At 52.3% G+C, this 24244-nt stretch overlaps 2 protein-coding genes across 3 annotated transcripts in view; both read left to right on the top strand.

The window, feature by feature from the left end:
• The window catches only part of RANBP10 (RAN binding protein 10), a 66177-nt gene extending 46423 nt beyond the window's left edge, over positions 1-19754 (top strand). Inside the window, exons 4-14 of the mRNA XM_007457267.1 lie at positions 589-756; positions 7077-7099; positions 8978-9162; positions 11550-11662; positions 13124-13232; positions 13333-13481; positions 13673-13877; positions 14620-14741; positions 15255-15400; positions 15720-15831; positions 16257-19754. Of these exons, the coding sequence (XP_007457329.1) occupies positions 589-756; positions 7077-7099; positions 8978-9162; positions 11550-11662; positions 13124-13232; positions 13333-13481; positions 13673-13877; positions 14620-14741; positions 15255-15400; positions 15720-15831; positions 16257-16387 (1463 nt within the window). The 3' untranslated portion in view covers positions 16388-19754. The remainder of the gene's footprint in view (positions 1-588; positions 757-7076; positions 7100-8977; positions 9163-11549; positions 11663-13123; positions 13233-13332; positions 13482-13672; positions 13878-14619; positions 14742-15254; positions 15401-15719; positions 15832-16256) is intronic.
• A 1795-nt stretch (positions 19755-21549) lies between these two features.
• Positions 21550-24244, top strand: part of GFOD2 (Gfo/Idh/MocA-like oxidoreductase domain containing 2) — a 37284-nt gene continuing 34589 nt past the window's right edge. Inside the window, exon 1 of one of the 2 annotated variants that reach the window (XM_007457268.1) lies at positions 21550-21755. The gene's annotated coding sequence lies outside the window, so the exon portion shown is untranslated. The remainder of the gene's footprint in view (positions 21756-24244) is intronic. The other variant, XM_007457269.1, reaches the window with a different exon arrangement.

Raw genomic sequence — 24244 nt, forward strand, 5'->3', positions numbered from 1 at the left:
TAAGCCCGTGTGCTACAACTACTGAGCCCGTGTGCCACAACTACTGAAGCCCGTGCGCCGAGAGCCCATTGCTCCTCAACAAGAGAAGCCACCGCAGTGAGAAGCCTGCGCACCTCAATGAAGAGTAGCCCCTGCTCGCCGCAACTAGAGAAAGCCCGCACGCAGCAATGAAGACCCAGTGCAGCCAGAAATAAATAAATTAAAAAAAAGAAAAACAACAGCCATGATACACCTCAGAGTTCAGTTCAAGCCCCTTCTCCTTCATGAGGCTTTCCCCAACCACCTCCTTGTTTCATGGCCCTCTGGTAAGTCCCTTCCAGGGCACTCATGGTTTTGGTTCCTGTCAACCACAGCTTGGGCTCCTTCTTCAGTAGGGCTGCTTCAACTCCTCAGGGCAGTGACTTGCTGAACTCACTGCTCGTTTTGCATAGCCAGACCCTGCCCACAGCTGGCTCTTTGAGAGGGCAGGAGTGCTGGTGAGGTGGTAGCAGGCTGGGGAGAGGAGCTCAGACCTGGGTGGGCTTCTGTGACTGTCTTGTTTTTCTCTCAAGTACCTCACCTCAGCTCTTGCTCTCTTTTCCCCCACAGGTTGGGATAAACATTCCTATGGTTACCATGGTGATGATGGGCATTCCTTCTGCTCCTCTGGGACTGGCCAGCCCTATGGTCCCACATTCACTACAGGAGATGTGATTGGCTGCTGCGTCAACCTCATCAATGGCACTTGCTTCTACACCAAGAATGGCCACAGCCTTGGTGGGTACATAGGGGACCTTGGAGGGTCTGCCCTGTGGAGCCACTTTGGTTGGTGAGAGGCTTTGAAGCCAAAGCAGTGTTGTAGATCCTCTGCTGAGCTCAAGGCAACTGCAGTCATTTCCTAGCATCGGAGCCCTGCAAGGGGAACGGAGGGTATAGAAGTGGTCCCTTTGTTAATCCATCCATTCAGCAGCATTTATCGAGCCTGGGTCAGTGCTGAGAGAGCAGCAATGTCGTGGTCGTGCTCCTGGCCTGTGTGACACTCGTTAGAGCGAGGTTTAGGGTCAGTGAGAAGTTTTAGGGGCCCTAGTACATACTTGACAGTGGTAGTGATTTGCATGCCTGTCGCCTGGGCCCAGACTTTCTCTGGCCCTTCTTCAGGGCACTGGTTGCTATGGAGCAACAGTGAGGGCTGCTCTAGTACAGGAGGTAAACAGGCCAGAGTCAGATGGGGTCAGGTCTCTTCTGGCCTGTTTGTGGTTAATAGACAGCAACCTGGACAGAATTATATTGAAAAAACCCCTTTGGTTAAACTGAGAAGGAGGGATTGATTGGAGTAAGGGCTGAGGAAGAGGCAGGTGGCATGAGCCATGGTCGTGGTGATGGGTGCAGGCAGTGGAGAACAGGCCTGCAAAGGACTAGGGGTGCCGCAGCGGGGCTTAGTGATAGATGGGGTGCACTGGAAAGAAGGGAACATGGTAAAGTGGCTAGATTAGTGGTGCTGTCAACTAGGATCAGAAACCCAGGAGAAGCAGCAGTCCTTGGAAGGTCTTGAGAACTCTGGAGGATACTTTGAAGAGTAGTCCTGTACACATATAGGAATTTAGGATTAGAAACTAAGAGAGAGAGGGACTTTGGCTATTCTGACACCTTGCCCTAGTAGGGCTGACTGCTATTTGGCCCTCGAGTGAGTGGAACCCATGGCCAAAGTGGCCCTGAGGTGGTACCTAACTGCAGGGCCTGCCTGCCTGGGTTTGCAGAGGTCTCTAATCTGGCAGAACCCTACCAGCCAGGTTGACCACAGGCCTTGCCAGGAAAGGGAGTTGGGCATTTTACTTTGAACCCAACTTGTAGGAGGCTCACTTCCCCTGGTTTGCGGGACAGTCAAAAGGTGGCTGACACTCCCCACATCCCTCTGTGGCTTCTCCAGGAGATGAGCCCGGGCAAAACCAGGGGACCTGGGTGGAAATGGGGTTTACTTGTAGCTGGGGCTGAGCGAGCAGGAGCCAGCATTCCTCAACAGGGCAGTCAGATGCCACAGCCTAGAATGGGCAGCCAAGAGCATAGCACAGACGATGCAGAGCTGACCCAGGTGCACATCCGGAAAAACTCTCCCCTGAAACCCGTGGCCACCTAGCTGCAGTTGCTGGTATCCAGCCTGTGAGGAGCTAGCTGCTGGAGGGCAAGGCCAAGGTCTCAAGATGACTCCTCATTCCCCACTCTGTTCTCTGACTCCAGAAAAGCCTCTTGACTTTTCTGCTGTCAGAGTCCCAGGGGCCACTGTTATGGGCTATCAGTCCTTACCCAAGCCCTGTTTCACTTGCCTCTCCGAGCCAGGCCCAGTTCTGCCCGTCTGCTCTGAATACCTGCCCTCCTTACATCTCTTCAGCTTGTCCACACTTTGCTCAGAGCATGGCATCTATTGTGGGACATAAGATTTGGGGCATATCTGCTGTCCCTTCTGCACCTGCACCTCCCTTCTCTGGGCCCTAAGCTCTTTGTCAGTAAGATCCCTAGGTCCCTAAGGAGCTCGTGGCTACCTTAATGTCAGCCCAGACTCTCACAGTGTTTTTATTTTATTTATTTGTTTATTTATTTAGGCTGGTTTGGGTCTTCGTTGCTGCACGCAGGCTTTCTCTAGTTGTAGCGAGCAGGGGCTACTCTTTCTTGCGGTGCACAGGCTTCTCATTGCGGTGGCTGCTCTTGCTGCAGAGCATGGGCTCTAGGTGCATGGGCTTCAGTAGTTGTGGCGCATGGGCTCAGTAGTTGTGGGACGTGGACTCAGTAGTTTTAGCTCGTGGGCTCTAGAGCCCAGGCTCAGTAGTTGTGGTGCACGGGCTTAGTTGCTCCGTGGCATGTGGGATATTCCCGGACCAGGGCTTGAATCCATGTCCCCTACATTGGCAGGCAGATTCTTAACCATTGCGCTACCAGAGAAGCCCCCTCACACTGTTTTTAAAAACTCATCTCCCAGGACTTCCCGGGCAGTCCAGTGGTTAAGACTCCACACTTTCCACTGCAGGGGGCATGGGTTTGATACCTGGTTGGGGAACTAAGATCCCACATGCCACACGGCATGACCAAAAATAATAGAAAAATTAAAAAAACTCCTCTCTCTAGTATATGTTTTTTTTGTTTGGGTTTGGTTTTTTTAATTAATTAATTTATTTATTTTTGGCTGCGTTGGGTCTTTGTTGCTGCGAGCGGGCTTTCTCTAGTTGCAGTGAGCGGGGGCTACTCTTCATTGTGGTGCACGGGCTTTTTATTGCGGTGGCTTCTCTTATTGCAGAGCACGGGCTCTAGGCACGCAGGCTCAGTAGTTGTGGTGCACGGACTTAGTTGCTCTGCATCTGGGATCTTCCCGGACCAGGGCTCGAACCCATGTCCCCTGCATTGGCAGGCAGATTCTTAACCACTGCACCACCTGGGAAGTCCCCCCTAGTACATGTTTATATAGACCCCATGGAAGTCCTCACACATCTTGTAATAAAACTTCCTTTAGGCCTATGTTATCTATTTTTCAAGCCTGTCACGATCTTCTTTGGTCTTGCTTTTTCTATCTCGAATATTTGGTATCCCCTTCACATTGTATTAACCTAAATTTTGATAAACATGTTTATTTGTGTTTTCATCAAGATATTGATAAAAATATTGGAAGAGGACAAGGCTGGATTTGAGCCCTTCAGCCTACAGCTTGTCCAGGTAGACACCAGCCATTTAAGAATCACTTCATTATGTTAATTGAATCTTGTGTTTTTCTGTCTTTTCCACAAGGATACTACTGAGACCTTACTAAAAAATGGATATGACCTGTCCTCTGCATTTTCTAGATCACGAAATTTGATGGAAAGTCAATGAAAGTGATAGACCACTTGGTGAATCTTCTAATGACCTTGTTTCCTTTTCACAAGCCAGCTTATCAATATAATGCACTTCAGAATCTCACACAGGATCAGTGAGCCAATCATTGCTCTCTAACCTCAGAACATTTCTCCCTTTAGAGAAGCAGAGTGATGTTTCCTGCCTCTGGCCGCCCCGCTCCTTTTATTTGCTCCGTTGTCCTCTGTCACAGCACTCACCCTATGTGTCATTGGTCAGTTGTCTGTGTAATTACTAGTTGCACACCATCTCTCTTGCTGGAGTTTACAGCACTTTTAGAGCCAGGCTTACAGCTGGCTCCCTATTGCCTGTCATAGGGCCTAGCTCCTGGGAGGTCTCAGCAAATACTTGACGGGAGAACAAATGAACACTGAATGAATGGAGACTGGAGACTGACGTCTCACCCACAAGTGGTCCATGAGCTTTCAGAGTAATTTTTTTTTTGCCTGCATTGCACAGCATGTGGGATCTTGGCTTTCCCACCAGGGATCGAACCCGCACCCCCTGCAGTGGAAGCGCGGATTCTTTTTCTTTATTTTAAATAAATTTATTTATTTATTTTTGGCTGCGTTGGGTCCTCATTGCTGCGTGTGGGACCTCTGTAGCTGTGGCGAGCAGGGGCCGCTCTTCGCTGCGGTGCATGGGCCTCTCATTGCGGTGGCCTCCCCCGTTGCAGAGCACGGGCTCTTAGGGCGCCTGGGCTTAGTTGCTCCGTGGCACGTGGGATCCTCCCAGACCAGGGCTCGAACCTGTGTCTCCTGAATTGGCAGGCAGACTCTTAACCACTGTGCCACCAGGGAAGCCCTGAAGCGTGGATTTTTAACCACTGAACCCCCGGGGAAGTCCCCAGGGTAATTTTTATACAGGCTCTTTATACCTCAGCCTCAGTGACCCCTGAGCTATGTCTTTTTGGCTCAGGGTACTTCTTAGCAGCAGGTTTGAATGTCCTATTTGCATCCTGGATCTTTGCCTGGCCCTTCTCAGATCTTCCCGTGGGCCATCTCAGATCTTGCCATCACAGTCTTTGTGGAGGCTCCCAGAGACCTACAGGGCTATAGGGAGAGGTGTTGCCCTTGTTCAGTGCAATAGGGGGTGGAGTAGCCTCTTTCCTCATCCTCCTGGAAGCACCTCAAGGCCTTGCCCTTCCTGAGTGCCATTGTGAGTAGAGCTAGGCAAGCCCGGGTAGGTCATCCCCTGGGCAGAAATCTGGCAGTTGTCTCGCCCTGTGGCGCAACTCTAGCCAACTTGTACCTAGACCTCACAGTTTATGAAGCAGCTTTCATAGAGAATCTGTTTCTCCTTCCTTCTTGAGGTGTTGGGTGTATTGTTACCCCCTTTTTTCAGATGGGCTCAGGGAGGTTGGGTAGCTTGCCAAAGGTCACACTGCAGGTAATTGATGGAGACTGGACTCCACTTTCTTCCAGGGTTCTGTGGGCTTCTTCGCGAGCCTGGGAGTACAGCAGCAGTAGCCTGGCCACACTGAGATTCATGGGGGCAGCTCCCATGCAGACCTGGTGGGTGGACATGGAGGGGCTTCCAGATTCCATCCTGCTAGTTCTGTGACTGCTGACTCTGCATGTGGGGCTCAGGAGTGGCCTCAGGCAGGAAGGTCATGGGTTTATGAACTTTTTTTTTTACTGGGAGCAAAATAGCCCAGTAAAGAATGTAAACAGTCTCTCTGTGCCTTGTTTTTTTCATATGTAAACTAGTGTCAGGGGCAGTATACACCTTCCAGGGTTGTTTTGAGGATTAAATGCTTCCTTGTAAGACATGATTCCAGTGCCCAGCACAGAGGAAGAACATGGGATGCTCACTTGGCTGCTGTCAGGATTCTGGCCCCAGGTTTACTGGGAGACCTATCATCAGACCCTCACCTGTTCTTCAGTCTTGCTGGGTTTCACTTTCTTTTTGGGGTGGAGTTGAGGGAGCAGACAGGGACCTCCAAATAGTCAGTGGTTTGAAAACCTCTCAGGCCAAAAGCTTAGGAGCTTCTAGAAGATATAAGAATTTTAAAAAATGGGAAGGCTATGAGCCCTTGGGAGAGTGTCCTTGGGCCTTGAGTCATTTCTCAATCTGCAGAGTATGAGTGCTCTGGTAGATATGCTGGAGCCCCTCTCCTGCTCAGGGCTGTTCCTATATTTAGGGTCCCTATCCCCTCTACCCTCACTTCTGATTTAGGACTAAGGTCCCTAGAAACACAGCCTCTTCTCTTGGCAGGAGGGTTCAGAGGGTACACAGGCCACTGTTAACTTGGGCTTTGTCAACTCGGAATCTCTGGAGACTCTGGGCAAGTATGGGCTGAAGATGGGCAGCTGCCGCCCTCTCTGTCTCCACTGCTCTGTCTGCTTAGAGATGATGTTGGAGCATCAGACTAGAAATGAGTACAGTCCCACTAGCTTCTGCTGGTTTTATGACTGCTGGCAAATCATTTAACCTCTGAGGCTTACTTTCCATGTCTGTAAAATGGGGATAAGAAAGCCTGCTACCCATAGTTGGTATGAGGATCAGATGAGGTGATGGATGGAAAAGGGCCTGGCATACACAGGAGGTCTCCATAAATACATGTTGGATCAAGAGAACAATCAGGCCTAGAGAGGCCTCATAGTAGATCATTTGGGTTTAGTCCTTCCTAGCAGGTTTTCCCTGAGAGGGTGGAAATGCTGTGGACAAATACCCAAATATCTGACTTCACTTCGGGCCCAGCGATTCAGCAAAGGGGAGGCCAGGGTGTAAACCTACCAGGCGGGACTTCCCTGGTAACGCAGTGGTTAAGAATCCGCTGGCCAATGCAGGGGACATGGGTTTGAGCCCTGATCCGGGAAGATCCCACATGCGGTGGTTCAATTAAGCCTCTGCGCCACAACTACTGAAGGCTGCGTGCCTAGAGCTCGCGCTCCATAACCAGAGAAGCCACCACAATGAGAAGCCCACGCACCGCAACAAAGAGTAGCCCCCGCTCGTCGCAACTAGAGAAAGCCCACGCGCACAGCAGCAAAGACCCAAAACAGCCAAAAATAAATAAATAAATAAATTTATTAAAAGTATAAATAAAATAAAGTAAAATAAAAAATAAACCTACCAAGCCCTGGCTAGTGCTTGTCCTTCACCATAGGGGAGGTGTGATGACCAGCCCCTCCCCCAGCCATTGTGACGGACCCTCGCGGGGCCCACAGAGGCATGGGAAACCAGGTGGCCTGATGACTGTTCCTTTCCCTCCACAGGTGTAGCCTTCACAGACCTCCCGGTAAGTACTACTATTGGCTCTCCTGCTCTGGCCCCGGGGGCCGACTGGGAAAGGGCATGGTGTTACCTGCAAGTGCAGGGTGTGGAGTCCTGCCCTTTCCCCAGCCAGGGATGTGTGCTGTGTCGTCAGCTTGAAGGTACCAGTAGGCGGTACCTGCCAGCCTTCTTCTCTCTCCAGCAGCAAGGCCTGGTCTTCCTCCATGACTCTTAGCAGGTGACAGAGACTTGTGGCATTTCCAAAGGCAGCTAGGAGGTAGGGGACGGTGTGGGTAGAGATGAGGTAGCTCCATGGTTCAGCTGGTGTGAACCCGTTCTGTGTGGCTTATAGCCAGTGGACCTGTGTGCAGAGTATAGAAAATTGTTTGTATAGAAACTTGTTCCTGAGCTGTTAGGGAGCCAGGTCCCTGTGCATACCCATCAAAGATCCCTGAGGAAAGCAAGTGCCCTAGAGGACTGAACCTGCTACTGTGCAGGGTACTCCTGTGCCAGAGAGGTGAGATTTATGGGTTTTTCTCCTCTTAGAAAAGGGTGAGGTTTCCTGCTGGCTTCGTTCAGGGCTCATCCCACCTCCTGCACTCCAGTCCTTCTTTGTCATGAGTCATCACAGGCCTTGTCACATGCAGGGCCTCCACCCAGAATGCTGGGAGCCTGGCCTGGCTCTGTGTGCCCTGGCTGGGGTCTGGAAGGAGGAAAGGTTTGCTGACTCTGGGGGCTGCTTAGGGATCATGGGCTCCCCTGTGATGCTCTAGGAATAGGAAATGCCCCTGTGATCTGAGGGGCCTTCTGAAGCCCAGACTGCAACACGCAGGATCCTGTTAGAACCTCTGTCTATGTATCAAAATCCTTCCCTCCAACCTGGAGTCCCCAGAGAGGGGCTGTGGTCCTAAGCAAAGAAAGAGAACAGACACAGGAGGAGAATTCTGACCCTGAGTGGGGGAGAGTCTAGTGCTGGAGGTATGACATGAAACACCCAGACGTGGATGTGATGGCACTCTGTGCCAGATGCTAGAAAGGCTGAACCCAGTATGCAGTACCGGCACGTGGTAGTCAGGAATGATACGTGGTCTAAGGATGGAAGGTGGAAGAGAAGACTGGGGACCCGGGGCCAATGAGGAGGAGGCTGGTGAGACATTGGGCTGTAGCAGTGGGAGCCATAGAAGGCATGGAGTGAGGGAGCGACCTGGCAAAAGCTGGTCAAGGCAGGGGATAGATGGGAAGCAAGGAGCCCCTCACCCAGAGGGACATGCCCAAACCTCACTGGCCAGAAGATCCTCCTCTTAGTGAGCCTCAGACAGGAAGGGCAGCAGCCTTTCTTTACCCTTTTCCAGTGTCAGGGGGTCCATACCACCTAACCCCCTTGGCCATTTGGCCATACTCTCCTCTTCCTCCCCTCCTTTCCTCTCTCCCCGCATCCCTTCCTGCCCCCTTATATACCCCCCTTTTTCGTGGCAAAGGGATCCGTGGTCCTGGATCTTTCTGAGAGGAGCCATCATCCACCCCTGCAGCAGATCTTCATGGGCACACCTGCAGGGCTGTGGAGCCCAGCCTGCCTCTCTGTGCCCTGGCTGAGTCCTGAAGGGGGGCCTTGGGCTTTGGGAACACTACAGCCTCTGATGCAGGGCAAGAGACTCCATGTTGAGCCTGCCTTGCTTTTCTTTTGCCATCTCCCCTCAAACTTGGGGGAATAGTGTCTCTGCTAGGGAGGTGGGCAGAATGTGGCTTAGCCCTGCCTCCCCCAGCCATGCTGCAGTTCTCTCAAAGCCAAAGCAACGGCCTGCGGGAGCCAGCGCCTTCCCCTCTGTGGCGGAGGTGAAATGAGGCGAGGCCCTGCTGCCCCATTGCCCTCAGGGCCCAACTGACATTTCATTCTCCTCCTCAGGCCAACCTCTACCCCACCGTAGGCCTGCAGACACCTGGGGAGATTGTGGACGCCAACTTTGGGCAGCAACCCTTCCTGTTTGACATTGAGGACTACATGCGGGAGTGGCGTGCCAAGGTCCAGGGTACTGTCCACTGCTTCCCCATCAGTGCCCGGCTTGGCGAGTGGCAGGCGGTGCTGCAGAAGTGAGTGCCCCGCTCCCGCCCTTACCCAGCCCTGCCCCGTCCCAGGGGCCTCACTGTCCTGTAGGCCCCTGTACTGCTACAAGCTGCTCTTGTGAACTTTAGTGGGTAGCGTTCCTTCTGGAAAGCACTCCCAGGATGACTCTGCCTGCTGCTCTCCTGCTCCTCTCTTAGTTCAGTTCTCCAGAGCTGCTCCTAGTTAAACCTTTGCCCCCTCAACTGGATCGGAAGGCTCTGTATGTAATATCACCAGCAGGGCGGTTTTCCTTCCTCAGGTCATTTTGCAGAGGATGTGCTAGTGCGCCCTGTGGTATCTTCCTCTGTGCACTTTTCTTTTCCATCATAGGGAGTGTCTGTCATGCCATGACTCTGGCCTAAGGTCACCGCTCAGGGTCAGATCCAGCTAAGTCCCTTGCATCTGGGGCAGTGGTGGTGTGAAGCGGGTCCTCCATAGGACCTAGCTGGCTCTTGGCTGGTTAATTCCCAGCCTCTCCTGGGAGACAGTCTTGATGAGAATCCCAAGGGAGGACAGATATGGTTCTCTCTTCCACTTGACAGCTGCAGGCCTGAGTGAGGCAATGACCTATACCCACTCTGCCAGGAGGTGGGTTAGTTTGTTAGCTTGGCTCCCAGGGGTGGGCAGAGAAGGGCTGGGCTTCTACTAGCTCTGGTCATTGCCCTGCAGACACTGGGGTACCAGAGTCCAGTGGGTGGGGGTGGGGTGCACACTGGGTTCTTTGTATAGCCTTCCTTTCTTTAGGGATTGATTTGAGGCAGGCCCCATGGGAGGGCTGAGGCAGGGGCTAGGTGGCCAGACCCTTCTCAGGAATAGCAGCACTACTACATCTTATCCCCAGCCCCCAGAACTTATAAGAAGCCCTTCCTTGGAGGGCCAGCATGGTGCCAGTCCCCATAGCAGGCTTGCTGGGACAGGCAAGGGGAGAGGTGGAGCTGCCCCAGCTGTGTGGGGGAGGGACTAATATTCTCAGTTGACAGGGCCTGGGCTCAGCACGTGGGTGTATTTGTTTGCATGTATGTATCTGTGTGCCTGTGTGTTCATATGTAGTATTTGCTGAGACCTGCATATAACTCATATCTGTGATTTCATATAACTTCGCTTTATGGACATTGTTAATGGCTGTATTATCTCGCAGACACATTTGCCACAAGCCCCATGGCTGGCTTCCCTTGGTGGTAGGTTCAGGTTATTTCCTCTCTCTTGCTTATGTAGGTCACCCTTTTGTACATAAAGAGTTTTCCATATTTAAGATTATTTTCTAGGTGTCCTTTCAAGAAGTGGAATTATTGAGTCAAAGGGACTGTACAGTGGCCTCTGACGTGCATATGGGCGCATCTGAACCATGTTTTGTCAAGTATTTTTAACCTTGTGTTTATAATAATATAAATATTATAATTCTTATTCATAATGTTATAAATACATAATTTCATAATAAGAGGTTGTATATATTGACTTCTTGCTTTGCTAGGCACTTTATATGGATCATCTCATTTACTCCTTAAAACATGAGGGACCATACAGCTGAACTTCTGTGCCTTCTACATGACAGCTCTTCAGACATTTGTGTTTGGCAGTTATAATAATGACATTGACATATGCACACACCAAGGTATTCACTTTTGTACACATCAGATATGAGGACCCTACGTGTGCTGCTGCTTAGCCACCTTCCAGTGGGATTAAATGGTTTCTGGGCATCAGGCTTCTCAGGGCCATCTCCCAAAGATTGTGTTCCTGTTGGCCATGTTACTGCCTGAAACCTTGGCTTCTTGGGCCCTTAATTTGTTGTGTATCGTGGAGTAACTTGGGTCGTGGGTTAGCTCCCCATCACCGTCTAGAGCCAACACTCCTGAGGGCCAGGTTCACCTGAGCTGGAATGCTTCTCCCGGGCGCGTGGGGCACCTGCAGAGGAGCTCCTGTGTCTGTAGAAGGTACGCACGTGGCATGCATCATCACTGGGTAGCTGCCAGACTGCTTGGCTGGCTGCCCTTCCAGGAAGCCCTCATTAGAGACTCGGCAGTCTCTGGGTTTGCTTCAGGTCACAGGAGGCAGCCGCTTCTATAAGGAGATGGTATGTGCTTCTGTATGTACTTTTGTTATCATACTTGCCCGCCTGTGGGCAGCATACCCCAGAGAAACTGCAGCCACTCCTCCAAGCTGTGAGGACAGATGTGGTGACCTGCCCCTCTTCTGCCTGACTGCATGAGCACTGGGGGATTTTTCATTTGTTTCAGCCCCTTTATTATTCTGTGGAGGTTGCACCTGTAAGATATGTTTAAGGAAGACCTAACAGGGAGATAGTCTGTCCCATCAGGGGGTTGGTGAGAAATGTAGTTCTTAAGTGTCACCTTGAGCATTTCCTTTTTTCTAGCATGGTCTCATCTTACCTGGTGCATCATGGGTATTGTGCCACGGCCACGGCTTTTGCCCGAATGACTGAAACCCCGATTCAGGAAGAACAAGCGTCCATAAAGAACAGACAAAGTAAGGTTGATTCTCCTCTCCCCTCTCCCTCCCTCTCTCACCTGTCCCTAATTCTGCTCTCTGGCTCATGGCAGCCTTGGGTAACCTGTCAGGAGTCTGTTCAGCTCAGGTCCTCACCAGAAGACCAGCCCACAGCCCAGCCCCAGGCCCTTCTTCTGTCCCTCTTTCAAGGCCACACTGTTCAGAAGGACAGTCCAGCAGCATGGGAATGTCTCGCTGCAGCCTCCCTAATGCATACTCTGATGGCCTGGCACAGGCTGGGGCCTGGTATGGCTGGATCTTCCTCCATGCTTGTTTCCTTCCTCCTGCATCCTGGATTCCACTCAGCATCCTGTTCACGGTCTTCGAGAAAGAGTGTGTTTGCATCTTACCAGTTCAGTGCCCTGCCTTTGCCACCATTTACTCAACCTTGGTAGTTCTGCCTGCCCCTGGGCAGAGAGGGGACTGAAGCAGTCAGACAGGGGGAAGGCTGATGCTCCGTGTCCACTGTGGTTGACCTTTCTCTGCTTCCCACCTCTGGTCCTGGGCTTTGCAGACAAACAAAGAAGGAGCCAAAGGAAGCTTTCCTGGTGTTCATACTAGCCTGCATACTGCGTGTTTGGGGCTCTTTTGTGGAAGGAGGGTGCTGGGAAAGAGGAAACAGCCCAGAAAGGAGATAGGAAGAGGAGAGGAGAGTGAGGGAGAGTAGGTGTGTGTGCACGTGTGTGTCTGTGTGTGCCTGCTTGCGTCACTCTGAGCCTGTCGTCTCTGTGTATGTGCATGTGTCTGTGTCTCCCAGAGAAGCCACGCCCAGCCAGACAGTCGGAAAGGGATCCCAGACTTGGGATCTACCCAGAAGTCGCCCCCAGCAAGATGCACCAGGCCCCAGGGCAAGAGCACGATGCTGATGGCCTGAGAGGTGTCAGCGTCAGAGCTGCCAGTGTGAGGAGGAGGACCTCCTCTCTCAGCAGGGGGTGCGCCGCAGCCCCTGAAGACTGCTGAGACATGGGCCCTGGCCCAGAATCCATGAGCTCCCATTGGCAACCTCCTGTGAAGCCTGAGGAGAGAAGTCTGTCTGAAGAGGAGCCTCTCAGGCCACGAAGCTGCCCGGGTGCCCATCCTTAGATTATGCTCCCACAGCCAGGACCTCTTCCCCCGCCCAGGTCCCTGGCAACCTGTACTGCATAGGAGCAGGCCTCCAAGTTCAACCAGCTGCCTCTGGGCTAAGAGCACCCCCCTCCATTTTCCCCTCTTATTCTTTGAGGACTACCTGACACTTGACGGAAACCAGGATCTATTGTGGGGCTGGTTGGCCAGGTTGTTTCTTCAGCCTCTTCTGTGAGCATCTCAGTGGGCTTGCCACTCTGAGCCAGCCCACCTGACTGTCAGCTGGTCCGTGCTTGGGGCTGGCAGTGTGTAGACATGTGGCTGTGAGGAAGGTCTGCGGTCCCTCACTCACTGCCGCATTCTTGCTCTCTACAGAGATCCAGAAGCTGGTGCTGGAGGGCCGTGTGGGTGAGGCCATTGACACCACACAGCGCTTCTACCCAGGGCTGCTGGAGCACAACCCCAACCTACTCTTCATGCTCAAGTAAGTTTGGGGCACTGTCAGGTCCCCCATAGCCCAGCTGGTGGTGGGCATACACAACCCGGACCAAGCCCAGAGCGTTGCTGCTCTGCTCCTTCTGCAGGTGCCGACAGTTTGTGGAGATGGTGAATGGGACTGACAGTGAGGTCCGCAGCTTGAGCTCCCGAAGCCCCAAGTCCCAGGACAGCTACCCTGGCTCCCCAAGCCTCAGCCCCCGACACGGCCCCACTAGTTCCCACATGCACAACACAGGTCAGCCACTCTCCAGAGGGCTCTGGGAAGAATTGGTGTGGAGGAGCAAGGCCACCCATACACCCTTCCCTGGGATGGGCTCAGGGCTTGCTGCTGGATTGGGGGAAGGGAATTGGACCACTGTAGTTATTCCTGGGGCCCTGCTTGATGGCAAGCTGCCCCTCCTCTTCTGACTGTCCCCCGGCTTTTAGGAGCAGATAGTCCCAGCTGCAGCAATGGCGTCGCTTCCACCAAGAGCAAACAGAACCACAGTAAATACCCTCCGCCCAGCTCCTCCTCTTCCTCGTCGTCATCCTCATCCTCCTCATCTCCATCCTCAGTCAATTACTCCGAGTCCAACTCAACAGATTCCACCAAGTCCCAGCCCCACAGCAGTACCAGTAACCAGGAGACCAGGTGCCTGTTCTGCTCTGCTTCTTCTTCCTGCCTTCTGCTCTGCGCCCACTGCAGCCTGTCCTTTGAGCGCCACCCTGCCCTTTACCCCCATCTCCATCCCAGGTCTGTGCCTGGAATAGTAGCCGCTGACCCACCAGGCCTGGCATTGGTTCCAGCTTCTGGTCCAACTCTTGATTCAGCTGCCACTTTCCTTGGCCCTGTCTTTCTCCAGAGGCACTGACACTGAGAATGTGGTTGCCTCCAAGAATACCAGGCCTCTCAGAACCCCTAGGGTCTATACTAAAGGAGCTTTTACTGGGCTTAGCTTGTGGTCAGCCAGGTTGGGCAGGCAGGGTTTTTAGGTTGCAGACTGTAGGTGGCTTTCAGTAGCCTTCCAGCATGCTACAGGGCTGACCTGGGTTTGGCTTCCAGAGATGCCTATCAGGACTTACCTGCCCTGGTCATTGGGGGTCAGGGGTGTGTGTAGAAGGGGTGTGCCAACTCAGAGGAGGGCCAGGGTGGGGACGGTCACAGAGGCAGCATGGGGACCAGAGAGGGAGTGAGGTAACAAGCCTCTGGGATTGCTGGTGTCACAGTAGGGCCCAAGTATTAGAGCCTGGGAAGCCTGGGAGCCGTCCTTTCATGACCTTTGGGGGCCTTAGTTTACCCACTGCAAACTGTGGCTAAAGCCTAAATGGAGGCCCAGCCAGGCTGCTCCAGTCACATCCCCTTTGCTAACTCCCACCTCAACCCTTCTCCACAGCGACAGTGAGATGGAGATGGAGGCAGAACATTACCCCAATGGTGTGCTGGAGAGCATGTCCACACGCATTGTCAATGGTGCCTACAAGCATGAAGACCTGCAGACGGATGAGTCCAGCATGGGTAAGGCCATGCCCCCGCATGGTGTTCCACAGGTGGCATTGCTCAGTCCCGTTGTCCTCTCCCCTCTGTGGGGGTTGGGATGGGCAGGCTTTGGTGGCTGGAGAAGCTCTATCCAGATCTGGTCCACTGCCTCCTTAGCCAATCATGAATCGGTGCTTGAGGTGGGAAGGCCTCAGCCTGCTGCCCAGAACAAGTTCCCAGCGTTTGTGGCTGGAGGGAGCCGGTGAGAGCAGACACCTTATGAACACCCTTGCATCTTGCGGAGGGTGGGAAGAGGGCAAGCTTGAGTCCCGTCTGACTCCTAGACCATGGGCTATAGGTGGACTAAGGGCCTCAGCTCCGGATGGTCCACCTGCTCCTCTCAGCCCTCCCTTGCCTCTAGCAGAAGCTGCACCACCCCACCCTACCCCAGTCAAGGTCCTTCTTGTCGTGTTCTCTTTGGGGACCCCACCCTAGTCCTCTCTTTCTCTCTTTATCCCTCCTGATGTGTTCTTTGCTGGGCTCTGGGTGCAGATGATGGGCATCCTCGGCGGCAGCTCTGCGGGGGCAATCAGGCGGCCACAGAAAGGATTATCCTGTTTGGCCGTGAGTTGCAGGCACTGAGTGAGCAGCTGGGCCGGGAATACGGCAAGAATTTGGCCCACACAGAGATGCTGCAGGTACAGGACAAGCCAGGCCCTCATACAGAATGGGCCCCCATTTGGTGGTGGGGCAGGGTGACTGTGGGAGGGCATTGGGGGCAGGCAGCAGCAACGGGACAGAGCGGGCTCTAGTCAAGTCTACAGTGGGGAACAGGACATCCAGGGCACACCCTACCCTCTCTAGGTTCTGGGGAGGACACAGCCCTACCTGACCCTTCGGTCGGGGTATGTTGTGCTCTCCGTGGGCACCACGCAGGGCCCTGTATCCCCCTGGAGCCATGGAGGAGGGGGTGCGTGGTGCGTGCCACAATCCTTTCAAGAATGCCCTGTCCTTTAGGATGCCTTTAGCCTGCTTGCATACTCAGACCCCTGGAGCTGCCCAGTTGGCCAGCAGCTTGACCCCATCCAGAGAGAGCCTGTATGCGCTGCCCTCAACAGCGCCATTTTAGGTAAGTGGATCTAACAAAAACAGAAGCTGGCCTATGAGTACCTAGGTTGGCCCCTTCACCCCTCCCTAGAAATTGCTGATGTTTATCCAAATCTGGGCAGTGAGCTCTGCCCAGAGGCTCTCTGGTGACCCATAGGACTGTTGGGCTCCGATGGCTGAACCTAAACCCTCACCTCCCTCTGCCCAACTGAGTTGGCTGGCTAGATCATGATGGGCCCTAGACTATGACCCTGGGCCTTGGCTAGCTCATTGCTCTAAAGAAAGCTGAAATTCACAGGCAGGGCCATGGCCTGGTGACACAGAGACACATGAATGCTCTGTTCCAAGAGATTCTGTCCACTCCCCCCACCTTCTGCTCCCGAGGGAACTTTGACCTGGGCTTAGCCCTGAGCAGGGCAGTGACCAGGCCTTGTCTCTTCTCCACAGAGTCTCAGAACCTGCCAAAGCAGCCCCCTCTGATGCTCGCCTTGGGCCAGGCATCTGAATGTCTACGGCTCATGGCCCGAGCGGGCCTGGGATCTTGCTCCTTTGCCAGAGTCGACGACTACTTGCACTAGCTGACCACACTGTCTGGCCCCACCTGGCCCTCCCTCGGCCCCAGGGCTGGAGCAGCCCTGCCCTCCATCGGCACCTGGTGCAGGGACCTGGAAGCCATGGGCAGAGTCCACTCCTCCTGCCTGGCCTCCCCCGTTCCTCTCCTTCCTTCCCCTCCTTCCTTTCTTTTTCTCCCACCCTCAGTCTCTCTCTCTCCCCCCTTCATGTGCAGCGGCCTATGACGCAGTATTGTCTGGTTACTTCTATTTTGAAAGAAGGGGTTTGTTTTGAGGAGAGGTTGGGGTTTTTAAATCTTTTTCCACCCCCCCGCCCCCGACTGAGCCACCAGTATTTATCTCTGGAGAGTTTGTGCTGAGCTGGTTTCTGCTAATTTAGTGGTGAAGCCTATCCAAGTTGGTGATAGCTTATTATTTTCATAAGTAAAAAAAATGAGATTATATATATATATATATATATATATATAAATATATATATTAAAAAAAGAAACAGTATTTATCGTAGTGTTAGTGGTCCAGCACCTCTTGGGTGAAGCTGTCCAGACACCATACGTTTTTGAGTCCAACTCATTTAAAAAGAATCATCTCTGTCACCTCAGCCAAGTGATTCGTTTATTTCAGGCTTCCCCTTTCTTGAGCCACAGGCCCAGCTGCAGCCTAGGGAAGCCCAGTAGGCTTTGGGGGCCACATAGTGGGCAGGTCAGGCTAAGCTGGTTTGCAGCATCTGAGAGGTGTGGGTCCCTAGGCCTCTGAGAGCTGAACTGAGCAGAGAACTGCAGGGCCAAGGTCCAAAGAAGAGATGAATTGGCCCGGGGCTACACAGCAGAGCAAGGGAGTTAGAGCATCCTTGGCTAGCACGCTATCTACCATTCTACCCTGCCTCTCACTGCCTGCCTTGCCTCTCTGTCTCTTCCCTTTTCAACATCCTGCCTACCTTTGTTGTTAAGATGGCCAAATAATTCATTTACTCTAAATTGATTGCCTGGAAATTACCTGCCTTTGACCTGAGAGCTGCTGAGTGTCAGGCTGCGGGGAGGAAGTCTCCATACCCAGGACAGAGGCCCTTGAGTACAGGGGCTGCCTTTTTCCTGCCTGGATCTTCACCATCTCTGCACAGCTCTGATGGAATTGATGCTTTCTCTTGAAAAGCCAGGACCTTGTGGAGACAGATTTTTGGGCTGCCAGTCGCTGGAGTGGATGGAACCCTTGACCGCCTAGGCCAGGCCTCACTGTAGCTGTGCCAGGCAGCTCCTTTGCAGTTTGGCCCCGGCCACTCTTAGGAAAGACTCTTAAGAATATTTGCTGGCCAGAGGAAAGGACCTCATGGGCTTTACAAATGTCCCACCGTCCATGTCAGACGGATCCTCACAGCTAGTGGGTCAGAAACAGTCCCAGTACTGCCATCAGGGAATCAGGAGAGGAAGGGTTATGATGCTGCCAGGACTTAGGCCGGCCATCTGTGGAGAGGACAGACTGCCCAGGAGGAAGAAAGGGAAGAGGCCTCCCAGAGGAGCACCAGGATGGGCTGGGATTTCCCCATCGGCCTCACAGTGGGAGGGAGTACCCAAGCAGCCCCTGCAAAGGGGCAAGGTCAGAAGTCGAGCTTCCAGTCCCTGCCTGGATCTGGGCTGGCCAAGCTCCTGCTTTCCATCAGTGGATTCAGGAATGGTTGGTGTGGCCTGAGATGTACAGTGCCCACCAGGACTCGCTGGGCCTACAGCTGGACAACGAGAGAAATGATTGAGTTGGACTAACTGCTGGTGATGGGCCCAGTGGCCCTGTGCTCTCCCAGCATTCTGCCCTGGGACATGATCCTGTAGGCTGCTGCTTTTTTCTTGGTCCCTACTAGGGCCCCAGCTGGCATCCCAGAGACTGCAACCCATCAGGGGAGTATTATCCTGTCTGTAAAGGAAATTCATCCTGTGCAAACTTGGGGATGCCTAGCTCCCAAACCAAGAAGTTGGAAACATCAGGCTCTTAAAATGGTCAGAAGCAAGCAGGACTGGGAATTAAAACCAGAGGCTTTTGCAACTGGAATGAAGTTCAGAGAACATCTACTCCAACAGTCCTCTCCTTTTATAGATAAGGAAACAGGCCCAGGAGATTAAGTGACTTGGCCAAAGTCACACAACAAATTAGGGCAGAACTGGGACTAACCTCATCCCTGAGGATTGAACAACACTGTTTAGTCCTAAAGCTGAATGGCGGGTGAGGGGTTAGGCTGGCGAGGCCTCCAGTAGTGTCTGCGCAGCTGGTACCTTCAGGAGTGTGTCAGGGATGGGGATGGGTGCCTGGGCTTGGGTTGTAGAGCAGCTGAGCGGCCCAGGAGGGCTCAGGACAGCTGTGTGCTGCTTGGGGTTGGGTGTCCGCCTGCCTCACACTCAGTACCCATGGCCACCTCCCCATTTTCTGTGCCTTATCTCACTGTTTCAGCTGAGTCCAAGTTGTTTACTCTGTTCCTCTCCAGAGGGGCTTTCTGTCCCAGTTGGACAGCATACCTTTGGGACATAAGCCTTTGCCCCACAAGCCGTGGAGAGGACCAAACTCAAGCTGCTTGAGCCCACTGTCTTGCTGACAGTCCAGGCCTGCCTGCCAGCCTGAGGAGCCCCTTATGCACGCCCAGTCCTGCCAGCCTGCTTCCGGGAGCCGAGAGTGGGGAAGGCACCTGGGAGGAGTCCAGGTGAAGAGCTGAACTTGAACCAAGGAGGCAGGAAGACGACCTGGCTCTGTTGGGCTGTTCAGCCCTCGGGGAGCAGCCTTCCCTACTTACCTTTTCCTCTTGCTTCACCAAATGGTCGCTCCTTCCAGAGCAGAAACTGGCGGACATGCAAAGAAAGCCAGAACCCCTATTCCTCACATACATGGGTCTGTGGCTGGGTGTCGGCCGGCAGAACAGGGACACCAAGAGATGGAGAAGCGGGGACTGCCCAGCCTCCCAGCACCTTCCTACCCCTTAAGCAAGCACAAAGAAGATGAGGCAGAGACCTGTCAGAGCTGAAAGTTCCTTTGGTCGCTCACAACTCAGGTATGCACACCGTGTGGCAGCTGGGCAGGAGAGCCCTACTTGACCACCAGCCCCGTGCACATAGACCTGTGGCCAGATTGTGGACTCTGGCTGCCTCAGGCGCCGCCTCTTTGCATTGGGTTTTCCTCCATTAGTAACTACAGCTGACACAGACATCCTCCACATCGTGCACACTGGTTCTGCCTTTGCCCTCGCAAGTCGATACTTGGCATTAGCATGAAACTTGTGGGTGTGGGAGGGTTTAGAGAGAATTCTAACACAAAACATCCTATTAAATTGTACTTGAGAGATGAAAAACTCCTGTTGTATTTTGACAGAATTATTTTTATTAAAATACACATCCATGAGTAGTCACGAGTGTCTGGTCTCTGTTGTGAGTCTTACTGGGATTGGCACCCTTGGTGGGCACAGCCGTCCTGGAGGGCTTGGCCCCTTCCCAGTCTACTTGTCACGTGCCTAGGCCCCTGGTGTCTCAAGGATTCTCAAGACTTTTTGCAAGACCCCATAGAGCATAGATACTTAAAGCTTTGATTCTCTCCCGCGAAACAGCTTTCATCTGAGACAAAAAGTAGCAAATACAAAAAGGTGGGCCATAGGACCTCCTCTCCTCAAATTAAGATTTTAATGCATTCTAAATACGCTCGCTCCAAACACTGGTCACAGCTCTTCTGAGGGGTATTAAGGTTAGCTTCCTTTCAGTCTGAGGAAAAGAGCTCATGCTCAAAATCCCAGTTTGGGTGACCCCAGAAAATTAACCTTTCTCAGCTTCATTTACCCCATTCTTAACATGTTAATCCTGCTTCCCCATGGTGACAGAGGATTACAGCATGTACAGGGCAGGGCTTGGCACCTAGGGACACAGTACCTATGACCACCCTGCCTCCATGAGGATGCTCCCTAGTGTAACTGGCCTGCTCCTGCCTCAAGCTGCCTCCTCTGCTCCCGAGGCACCACGGTTTTAAGCAGAGGAGGCATAAAATAGATTATGCTGCTGTCCACCTGGAGACAAGACTAGAAGCAAAGAAACCATCTAGAAGGACAAGGCCAAACACAAGGCAGGTTTGAGAAATATTTAGGGGATGTTAGCACCACAGGATGAGTGACCGGATGTGAGGGAGATCGGGGTAGCAAGAGACAAGGCAACTGCAGGCTTTTTGTTGGGGTGAAAGGATGGATAATATAGGGATATATTATCCACAAGATAATACAGGGAACAGAAGGGAATGGGTGGTGGCTAAAAGTCACTGGAGTGAGGAGGTTTGCTGGAGAGCATATAAATCTATCTCGGAGAGACAGGTTTCCTGGAACTGGAAAAGGGTTCTGTGACCCAGTAAATAATGAAAACTGCCATGGATGCTCACAGTGAACATCACCCACTAATTGAAAGCTCTAAAAATCCTGTGTTAAGATGTGTAGCTTAACACAGCATTTTCCAAACTTAGATTACTACAGACTGCTTCCCTCGGGCATTTTACAGGACTCTCAGGGAAAAGCTAGTGTAGAGGGAAGAGTGGAGTATTAGATTAAGCACAAATGTCCTGGTTCCATAAGTAAAGCCACAGTAAATTCATTTACCTCCAGACACATTTCCAACATAGCCTGTTTTACACTAAGGCTTACCGGTTTATTTCGCTGCTCTAGCGGACAGTTGGTGAAACAAAGGGTACTCTCGTTACAAAGTGGTATTTATCTGGGGGGAAACAGGTTCCAGTAAAGAGACCAGGAGGACTGAGGTCACAGTCTTGAAAAGCACTGACATGTAAGGAACAACCAAAGAACATCCAGAAGAGGACCCCAGACAGGCACGAAAAAGCGAGTCATTAGGAGTCAGAAAGCCGCGAAGTCCGGCGAATTCGAGAGAACTGTCGTTCTGCAAAGATACATCGTTATCCAGCAGCAGACCTTCCTTTTTTCTGGGACAACCAATGCCCACCACACTACTCAGAACCTCCTCGCTCTTGCTGCCGGGCGACGGACCGGAAAGAAGCCTAGGCTGGGAAACCTCTCCGTCTGCCGCCTCCACCGCCGGAAACGAATGACCAGGGCTTCCAGCCAGACTGCTTAACCTCCGCCCCCAACCAGCGAGCATGCGCAGCTCTCGGCCACGGCCCCTCCCTGCCGTGGTCCACCGCCGTCAGGGAGCATGCGCAGACCTCCCGCCGTCCCGCCCCTCCCTTTCCAGAACCTGGTTCCTTAGAAACCAGGCGGCGCGTTCCCGGTGGCTGCGAGCTAGATTCTGGGGCCCGTGCGTCCCCGCCAGCCTCCCTCAAGGAGGGCTGGTAGCCGCCGAGGCCCGTCCAGACCCTTGGTCTCCGGTGCGGCGCAGGGCGGGGCATGCCAGCTTGCCAGGTGAGAGGCGGCCGGCGACGGCGGGTGAGGATGAAGAAGGGCATGGCGCGGCGGCGAGCGGGCGCCTGCCGGGCCTCCTCCGCGGCCCGGCGCCCGAGGTCGGAGGCGGGGATACGCAGAGCTGGGGCTGGAGGGGGCCGTTCTAACAGCCAGCGCGGGCTCGGAGTTCGGGGGTCGCCCCAGAGTTCGTCCTCCCGCCTCAGAAATAGGACCTGCAAGTTTGGTCATAGAATTTTAGAATTTTGGCTCCTGGAAGGACCTCGGCCATAACCCATCCCTTTACCGGACGCGAAAACCTAGGCTCCCCCGCCCTGTGCCGAGCAGAACCCCCTACCTGTGTGAGGACCGACGCTTTGTGGATAAGAATGTGAGGTATGGGAACCTCAGACAAAGGGCTCGTGGGGTAGCTGGTCCATCGTCTTTCAGAATGAGATGGTACTTTTGGGGGATAAATCTTTAAGAAAAGAGCGTTCAGGTGGTAGGTGGGAGAAGGGACACTCCAGAAGGTGCGGTGGCTCTGCCAGTCCCGGAGTGTCCACTGGCCAGATCTCCCTGGGCCTGGCCTACCTTTGAAGCTCAAGAAGGAAGTAGATGGACTTGGCGAAGGCAAAAGGTGAGGTGAAGTATTCTCAAGGCATTATCAGATGAATGGTGAGGGAGGAAGACGGGGCCGGGAGATCAGGACTTGTGAATGGTGGTGTGAAGAGTTTACAGCAGCATGTAAAGAACAAGACAGGAGTAGAAAAGTTTAAAGCTGCCTTGGGTAGATACCAAGGAAGGTTATAAACCTTATTTTTGTTCATTGTTCCCACAGTGTCATGCTGAGGGCAAGACACACGAGGAAGGAAGTAGGTGGCTTTTAGTATCCAGAAACTGGTTGCACAGGGCAGAGGACCTTTGTAAGCTATGGGGCACAGAGGTCTCAGAAGGAAGAGCCCTGAGTCTGTGATCTTCAGGTGAACGGGACAACTGTTTAAATTAGAAAAGACACTTAATGCTTTATTGTGATGTGGAGAGCTATGGAGAAGATGGTAGTCAGGAAATCTAGATACATTCTTATTATTTTTGGCTGCCGTTGGGTCTTCGTTGCTGGGCGCGGGCTTTCTCTAGTTGCAGAGAGCAGGGGCTCCTCTTCGTTGTGGTAGGCGGGCTTCTCATTGCGGTGGCTTCTCTTGTTGCGGAGCACGGGCTCTAGGTGCACAGGCTTCAATAGTTGTGGCACGTGGGCTCAGTAGTTGTGGCTCATGGGCTCTAGAGCGCAGGCTCAGTAGTTGTGGCGCATGGGCTTAGTTGCTCCGCGGCATGTGGGATCTTCCAGGACCAGGGATCGAACCCTTGTCCCCTGCATTGGCAGGCGGATTCTCAACCACTGGGCCACCAGAAAACCCCTAGATACATTCTTGATAAGGAAACTCATTTCCTTCTGAAAAGCTACACCAGGGAACAAGAATTTTAAGGCCATCCATTTTACAGAAAATGTGGAAAAGTTAGTGCTTTTGGACTAGGAGTTTAGAGAATTTATCTGTACCAAGAGCTGAAAATTTTCAGCAGACAGTAGTATTGGTAGACACCAACCCCACCCCCACCATTTTACAGTTAAAGATTCTATTGTGAGAGACTTTCTCTTACCACCTGGTTGTTATATACCTTTCCTATGGAATGATTGGTCTGGATCTGATCTGTTATTTTTATTTGTTGGGAAAATGCAAATATGTGATTTCTATAGTAATATAAGGATTAGCAATGAAAAAATAAGTACTCCCCCAAAAGACATAAATGTTTGTAATATAGGGAAAAGAAGTGTGTGATTTTTAAAAGATGGTCTCTAATCATCGAAGTCAGTTTGTTGTTAGCTTGATAAAACTAATTATCACTGTGTATTTGACTTTGCCGCGGGGTTGTTTTTTTTTACCCCTCAGAGTGATAAAAGAAGATGCATTGAAAGTATGATGATGTTAAGAGGTAAAATTAGTTTAAGGAAGAAAGCTTTGTTCTTCCTGTGTCCATAACTGTAGCAATTGCGGCTTTGCATTTTATTGACTTTTCTTCCATCTCTGGAAATATTTGTATAAATACCTCAAAAAATAATGGGGTATTATCAGAAGGATACGTAATCTGTGGGGGAACGTTGGCACTGTTAACCAAATCCTGTCAGAAAAGCTTTATGAAAATTATTGTATTCTGTGTAGAAACCCTCATTACTTTAGCATTGGCCCAGATAGAAGACAGACATGTAGGCCAAAATCAAAGTAGATGGAAGGGAGCAATTACCATCTGTGGCCCTGGATAGGGGGTGGGAGGGTGCTTTGAATGTCAGTGCAAATACTTCCTTGAATGAGCATTTGGAGAAGATAATGCTTAAATGTGGTGAGTGTGCCCCATGGATTTGTGTGCATTATTTTTGCCCCTCTAATCAGAAAGGCACTTGTTTTCAGAGGAGAAAGATGTGCACACTTTCAAAGTGTTTCTTAATTGCTATGGCAATGAAA

This window comes from Lipotes vexillifer, unplaced genomic scaffold (genome assembly GCF_000442215.2).
Source record: "Lipotes vexillifer unplaced genomic scaffold, Lipotes_vexillifer_v1.1 scaffold504, whole genome shotgun sequence".
NCBI lineage: Eukaryota > Metazoa > Chordata > Mammalia > Artiodactyla > Lipotidae > Lipotes > Lipotes vexillifer.